The sequence below is a fragment of the Hippichthys cyanospilos genome, chromosome 1, assembly GCF_059441005.1.
Source record: "Hippichthys cyanospilos isolate Australia breed blue-spotted pipefish chromosome 1, RoL_Hcya_1.0, whole genome shotgun sequence".
Classification (NCBI taxonomy): domain Eukaryota; kingdom Metazoa; phylum Chordata; class Actinopteri; order Syngnathiformes; family Syngnathidae; genus Hippichthys; species Hippichthys cyanospilos.
The window spans coordinates 34,119,783-34,127,554 of record NC_142369.1 but is presented as its reverse complement, the minus strand read 5'-3'; the positions used below and the strand labels follow the sequence as shown (position 1 = coordinate 34,127,554).

The window sequence follows — 7,772 nt, the reverse complement described above, 5'->3', positions numbered from 1 at the left end:
TTACCTTGCGTTTCCCTCACTTTGCAGCAATACTCGTGTGACAAACACGAACCAAAAAAAAGTTTCACCGTCACAATCAAGCGGTACTGTGCAAACTACTGTGTTGTCAATGTTGCACTATTGCTATCTTGGCACAGTAACTACATTTCCACATAAGGAAGTAAATGCTGCATGTACCAGTTAACCAAATCTCCCCACCCGCCATTCTACAAGCCAGGTGAGTGCTCGCTTGGCTCTGTTTTTGTATTGAAAGCTCAGCTAGGCATGTTGGATATCTCCAGGTGACCGCAAACCGGCCACCATGATTCATTCCTGCCCCGTGTGTTCAACGCTCCCGAAGCTGATTGGCAGTCGAGACGCGACGAGCGACCGAAGTTAACTTTTTTTTTTAACTTTGGGCGACGGGATGTATCGTGCCGTGATCAATTTCGTGTTGCTCGAGATGCGTTGTTTGCGTCGCCCGACGCTCCATTGCGCCCTGTCTCGTGAACTACATTATCTACAATACAAAACTGTCCACTTTTTTTGCCTTGTTCGCATTATAATATTTTACTCGATACAAATGAGAGGGACAATAGGTAAACAAGATGGACATACTTTCAGTTCATCAGAGATAAAGAGAAGAAGAATACAATAGTTAGGTGCACTTTCTGTGCAGCACCTAAAGAGCGGTCCACTTCGCCAAATAACACCAGTAATTTGGCAACCCATTTAGAGCGAGTGAAGATGAAGTTAAAATAAATTAAATAAATAAAACAGATTAAATAGATTAAATAAAACAGGCAAAATTATTTTTCTCTGCTCAGGGATGCCACTTCCACCTCAAGAAGTTAAGAGACTCCTCCATTTCTCCCTCTGGCAGAGAGTTCAGTAAACACATAGTGATTATAAACGGCAGCCTAAAAAATATGGAATAATGGACGGACGGACAGAGGATTACATTTGAAATGGAAGGTACCATCATTGGATACTGTAAGGCGGGTTTCGCAGCTGGTAGCTCAAAGGCCTACGCCACTCGAGTAGCCATCGGTTACTTTAGAAAAATAAAAACGAAATTTTACGATTGTGTTTACAAAGGAATGGCAGACTTTGCTCACCTGCGACTGCAGCGCTGAGGCTGTAATGTGCACCTAGGGGGCATGCGGAGACTGGTGCCAATGAGATAGCCTTAGGCATCTACTCCATGAGCAGGGTAACGAGGCCCATACCCTTCTTTAGAAAGTAGACCCATTTTCAAACACTTTTTTTGATTAACCCACATGGACAATCTGACAAACAGTTGAAATCATATCAATATGCAGTTAAATTAGATGAGGATAAGAAGAATATAAGAAAAATGTGGCCTCCCAGGTGCCTTGGAATGATCTGTATGTATGTTATATTCAGGTCTTAGCGTGTTAAACCCATCCCCAAACATCAACTATTGCAGGAGCACATACTGTAAATATTAAGCAGTGTTTGCAGCAATTTTCTTCTATGTGAATACATTATTCATCTGTGTGTGTGTCTGCATAGTTTGCCAAATTTAAAGGAGAAGTTATTTTGTGGTTGTACTTGTGAAAGCCGAACAGGGGCGGAGCCCAGACAAAACCGCAAAACTTGTTTTTATCTGTGGGTGTCCCAATCACATGCAAATGCTAAACAAAGAATGCAAAATTGAGTAACACCTTTTGATCACCTGCCTTTCATGCTTTCAATAAAGCAAAATAAATCCCTTACAAAGTATTGACATTAGGGTATCCAACAGATGTTTTATGTACTGTATAAGGGTGAAAAAAACAGTCGTCTCTGAAGCAGAACAAAATACAAAGAACCCTAGCGTAAGATCCCACTGAGGTAATAACAAGCGAGGCTGAATGTCTGTCTCCGCCTACACAAGGGTATAAATATCACGCCAAGATTTTGAGACAGCAAAGGAAGCCTACCTTCGCAAGTCATTTCTCCAGAGGCAATTTGTATTATGTGCTGTTTGAACCGTAAGTGTCACGTTCTCATCTGCAGATTATCTAACACACTGACAGTACCTGTTCTTACTTCCTTAATTTTGTTGTGACATGTAAAAATAGCAATGCGATTTGTTCTTTAACTGTGCTCTTGCTTTTTCAATAGTGTAACATCAGAATGGCAGGTGAGTGCATTCTTCTTTCAGCGATCTCACCCTCTATTAAACTCTTTTTACAAACTCCTTCTGCCTAACGCTTGTAAATATGTTTAAAAAATATAAAGGACCCGGAATTGAGTGAAAATTACGTTTTAGGGATTGAATGAGTTCAGATATTTTATCACAAAAGAAATGAATAATTTGCAGATTCAAGTTTTCGACAGGAGTTCCTGGAAACTCACAATGCCTACAGGAAGCTGCACAACACACCTCCTTTGATGCTTAACAGCGAACTGAATGCGGCAGCTCAGAGATGGGCGGAACGCTTGTTGGCTTTGGGTGTTGCACAGCACAGTGGAGCCAGTGATGGAGAGAATATTTATTTCAAGTGGAGCTCAGCACCCATTAAATTAACAGGTGTATTTCCACACGTCAGTATGACTGCATATGCTCCCCTGCCTTAAGTGCACATTGTTCGCATTGAACTGTAATGTAGTAAAAGTTTGTCTTGTCTAGGGAAAGAAGCAGTGGATTCGTGGTATAGTGAAGTGAAGCAATACAGCTGGAGCAACCCAGGATTTAGCGGCAATACAGGTAAAACCCAAATTGAGCTCAATATCGCTTCTCCAAAAATCCATAATAAGTCACAAATCAACTCTACTGTATCATGTTGAGCATGTGATCATCTTCATAGAAAGTTTGGACATACCGTTTATTCGAACTGAATCCAACCAGATTGTCTAGGTCAGTGGTTCTCAAAGTGGGATCTGTGGCCTGACTGCAGGGGGCCTGTGAAATAATTTGGGTGTTTTGGAACTGATTTAGTATATCTTCTAACAGATTTGTGCCTTGGTTGACTTAGTCTTTATTTTTTGCTGCCACTTCTGGCGGCTGTTGATAGTGCATTTTGTTGTGGGGAAGGAGAGGGTGGCTTCAGTTGGGAGCAGTTGCTGTCAGTGTGCACGCGTTGTTCCTCCTCTTTCTGAGATCTGGCCCACGAGTGTCTGTGAGTTATGTTTTCTTCCTTGGAATGTTGTCATTTATGCTAATATGCCCAAAAATTGTTGTTTGTTGGACCAACTTGGGACTTGTGGATAACACACTAATGTTAGATTTTATCTGCAGCATGTGCTGCCTTATCTGCATTTAGCTCATTAGCATTTTCATTTGTGACAGCTATTTCCCTTTGGTATATGTTAGTATTTGCAAATGTTTTGCATTGATAATTATACTCGTTTGCATCTAATTAATGTTTTGTATTGAAAAGGAATAATATTTCTAATTCAAGTATATAATTGATTTTAAATACACAATTTGTGTGCATTTAGTAAGCTACATAGTTTTTGCATATAGGACTTACAGTTCCTGAGTTCTATTTGGTCTATTTTCTTTTCACAATTTTGCAAAATAAATGAGTGAGCGCTGTACTACTGACACCTAAATTAAAGAGTTGCACTCATTTGCTGTTCGCTCTCTATCTAAATAGAAGCCATCGGAACATTTATTCAATCAATCAATCAATCAAATTTTATTTATATAGCCCTAAATCACCGAAGTCTCAAAGGGCTTCACAGATGAAAAGAGGTCGTACAGAGACATCTTTTCAGTATAAGGTACACAACAGCGTCCCCTGTCAAAGAACATTGGATACTTCATCAAAAATATATTTTTGCGTTCATTTTATTTTAAATTATGAAAATATTTATGACTCTCCATTAAAGCAATCAGTTCAACCAGTTTAATATATTTTTTAAAATGTAGTCATTTTGAAATTTGTCAAAATGTGTTTTGTATCTGCAATTGCTTGCTAAAGAGGCAATGAAGCCAGCCAAGCTAAAGCTGCATTATATTTTGTAATGCTTTTTTGACTAAATAATTAGCAAAAATAAACACAGTTTGTTAAAAGGAGGTAAGCAATTTGCAATTTTCTATTTTATAAACTTCAATGTAGCTGAAAAGCAACAAATATACTTGTCAATTTGAATATGTTGCTGAATAAATAGGGCACATGTTTGTCGTAAATTATTTTTATTTTTGTTTTGTTTCCGCAAACATTTGCAAAGGGGGCCCCTGAAAATATTGCTTTCTAAATGGAATTCCTGACTCCAAAAGGTTGGAGAACCCCTGGTCTAGGTGTATCTAACATTGTGGGGTCATGCCTAAGGAATAGCAAGAGACCCTAAACTTCTCTGCGTGTTTGATCTTACAGGTCATTTTACTCAGGTTGTGTGGAAAGACAGCACCCAACTGGGAGTAGGAATGGCCACGGATGGCAACAAGGTTTTTGTTGTTGGACAGTATCGACCAGCTGGCAACATCAACCCGAGTCAATACTTCAGGGAAAATGTCCTCCAACGAGGTAAATTATAACAAACGTTGACCAAATTCTTATTTATGTGCTTTTTCGCAGACAATTTCCCATCATCTAATGCAGGTTGTAAACAAACTGAAAATTCAGTATAGGCCTATGCAATGAACAGCCAGAATGTTTGAAAAACCTATACATTTCTATGTGTTAGGATTAACCCCGAGGCACGAGTGGGTTGAGGACCCCGACACGACACACAGGGTTCAGCTTCAAGGATTTATTAACAAAAATCGCACGGCAAGCGTGGGGAAAAACGTGCAACAAAAAGAGAGACCAAACGGGTCTAAACAATTAAGTAGTCTGGCACAAGGGGACGAGGTCAGCAGGAGGACAATCAAAAACTAGGAACAACAAAAGAGCCCGGAGGAGTAGCAAAAGGCAAACGAGCAACAAAGCAAAAAGCACAAGGCAAAGTACAAAACAAAATGCGCGACTGCGGAGACTCTGGATTAGAAAACACTGGGGACGACTAAGGCTTCAATGAAGAGTGGCTCATGGAATAACCCGGCAATTGTCCTCCTGCGCCAGCCGCCTTAAATAAGGCCTTGATGACGATGGTCGTCAGGTGCGCGGCCAGTGACCCCGCCCTCTCGTCGTGGCAGGAGGACCTCGCCTACAACAAAACAGACATGATAAGCCAGGGATGTGACACTATGTCTACTGTCATTTTGTGAACTTCCAGTTAACCCTTGTGGCATTATGTTACAAATTATGTAAATTCCTTTGATTTTTCGATGATATCATAAAAGAATCAATGGGGGTGAAAAAACACTCAGGAGCTGAAATTACCAGCAGATGATTAAACCGTGTAAAATTTCAAAATGCAATTTACATATTAAGTGATTGCAGCTGGACATGCGAGATTTTGTGTACAAAAATAATCATTGTCCAAGTTTTGGACCACATAAAACCATTATGATTGCAATTTTGAGACGCATTGAAAAAGGATTTATGACATTGTCTTTCCTGCGGTTAATGCAACATTCCGTTGAGCGGCAACACCGTAGTTAGCGTTACACACCAGGTAATGGCTATGTGTCATCATCACATCACGGACTACAAGGACAGAACATTCCATTTTCAATACTTTTACGGGTGTTAAATGTAACTAACATATGTGTCGATAGAACTGATGCCACTGTGAACAAGTTGAGTGGTTGAAGTAAAAAACTATTCAGAAATAATAATAAATAAAAATATATAATTAATAGAATTATTGGAGCTTCAAAAACTGAATGTTCCTCTTGGCCTTTCACTAGTTCAGAATCACAACATTGGGTACCTACTATCCACAAAAGAATATGGTCTGAAGAATAGGATGCTGATTAAACGCAAGATTTTTTTTTTCTCTCCAAATTACGAGCCACTATTTATTTCAGTAATGCAGAGCCTTCATTGGACTAACTTACTTAGGTTTAATACCAAAATATGTAAATAGTATTTATGTGCATTTTACAGCATGAAGGATTTGCATTTTACAGCTAGTGGAGGACCCAGCCAGCCAGAAGAGAAACCCAGTGTGCATTTTACAGCTGGTGGAGACCCCAATGTGGCAGAAGAGAAACCAAAGTATACCTGCACACCGTTTTAGACAAGCTGGAGCATCTTACAGCAGTCAATCTACCGTGAAGTTGGCAAAATCAGGATGTCAAGCTAATCCATGTACAACAGTACAATTTGTGTCCAATTTTTACTGAAATTGTATTTGGGGACAAGTTGTTTTTTACAATGTGTATTGAAAATGTATTTGTTAACTTTGTGGGAAGCCACAAAGCCTGTATCCCCTGCCAGCATATGGACCCCAGCTCAGACCACTACCACCATCATTTTTCTGACATGAAACTGCTTTACACCAGTGCGGTACATTGACAAGTGGCTTGCTACAATACAAAATATATTCAGTTCATAAATTCTTGTAAAAAGGAATTTTGTATTATGTGCCACTTTCTAATCCAGTGTCATGTTTTGATATGGTTTTTGACTTATGGCTTGATGAGTCTCCCAAATGTTTGGCATACTGTAGAAATAATCAAACCTTTTCTAAAGCTAGGCACACAGATTTTGAACAACCTAACCTATTTATAAATAGGAATGACCAGAAACGACCACCTTCTTTCTTCTTTGCGCCATCTTGAGCATGTCCTCTTGTAACGATCTTTCGCCATCTTTGCACTTGAACAACGGCTCTATAAACTTGTAACGTGCCCATAGCTGGCATGTTCCTGTAGGGTCAGCTTCCACGTTTCAAACGAAATAATTTATCTGAAAAGAAAACAAATACAAGATCATTCTCACGCGGCATCGTACACACAAAAATTTGGGAAAAATATTACAATATATGGAAAAAATGTAAGAATTTTAAAACAGAGAGAGAGCAAGAGATACACAATCAAAACTTAGGCAAGTATAAGTCAACCCTGGAAGGGTGAGGCCAGTTGTTGTGACTCTACCAATAATTCCCACAGCAACGCACACACACTATTTTCACCTTACACAACAAGGATGAGTAAGTGGCATATGTTTTTTGGAGCCATGCTTTATAATTGTTAAATGCAAACACAAACATACTCTTACCAGCAGTGTTCGGCAAATTACTTCAAAACTGTAATGTATTAGTTGTTTTACTTTCATTTCAAAGTAATAGTTTTTTTTTTTTTAATTGCTTACTTAGCTTCACAGCATAGTGATGTATTGTTTATGCTTTCAATTTCAATGTTATTCAAATTCAAGTTCAGTTGGCGAGGTTGGGGATAGATGTTTCTAAAAAGATATTTCATTTCGGTGGTGCTAACATTAGCAGCTAGCCTACACTATCATTATGTTAATGTACTGTTTAACATGAGTTTTTGTATGCTTCGTTTTGACACACATTGACTACAACTATATATAGACTATTATTTATAGCAATTAAAAGGAATTATTAATAGCAATTGTCCAGTGAAAATTAGTCTTTGTTTATCTTCTCATTATTGCTAGTTTAAAAATGCTGGCAAATCCACTGTGGAAAGTGGCAGCATATCTTCTACGTACGACATACTCCGTCACGAGTCTCTTAACCTCTTGAGATCAAAGTGTCATACCTGAGCGAGTGAATGATTTTGCCTGCTGTTTTATCTTTATATATGGCCCAATTGTGAGTATGTTTGAAAGTTTAATTTTGGCAATAACAGCTGGCTACTGGCCTGCAATGTTTACCTTGCCCAAATGAGGAGACCAGGGGCATTGGAAGCAAAATTGTTCATGCGAAATTGTGTATAACTTGGACAATATAAATACACGAATATGTTGTCTGTCAGTTTCAAC

The 7,772-nt window shown here is 38.9% G+C and overlaps 1 protein-coding gene across 2 annotated transcripts; it reads left to right on the top strand.

Moving 5' to 3' along the window:
• Positions 1 to 1,045: 1,045 nt before the first annotated feature.
• Positions 1,046 to 7,399, top strand: LOC148430194 (Golgi-associated plant pathogenesis-related protein 1-like). Of its 2 annotated transcripts, none has more exons than XM_088413696.1 (6): positions 1,046 to 1,976; positions 2,110 to 2,128; positions 2,309 to 2,518; positions 2,618 to 2,695; positions 4,311 to 4,460; positions 5,928 to 6,066. In XM_088413696.1, the coding sequence occupies exons 2-6, from the start codon at positions 2,122 to 2,124 to the stop codon at positions 5,930 to 5,932; spliced, it is 450 nt and encodes a 149-aa protein (XP_088269822.1). In that variant the 5' UTR covers positions 1,046 to 1,976; positions 2,110 to 2,121; the 3' UTR covers positions 5,933 to 6,066. The 2 variants fall into 2 exon arrangements, with proteins under 2 accessions (XP_088269822.1, XP_088269744.1); XM_088413618.1 differs by having other exon boundaries at positions 1,847 to 1,976; positions 5,951 to 7,399.
• The last annotated feature ends 373 nt before the right edge of the window (positions 7,400 to 7,772 follow it).

Excerpts from the sequence above, each read along its gene's own strand:
- LOC148430194 (XM_088413618.1), top strand. Across the intron at positions 2,696-4,310 it reads AGGATTTAGCGGCAATACAG|GTCATTTTACTCAGGTTGTG; the intron begins GTAAAACCCAAA and ends TTGATCTTACAG. Across the intron at positions 4,461-5,950 it reads GGAAAATGTCCTCCAACGAG|CTAGTGGAGGACCCAGCCAG; the intron begins GTAAATTATAAC and ends TGCATTTTACAG.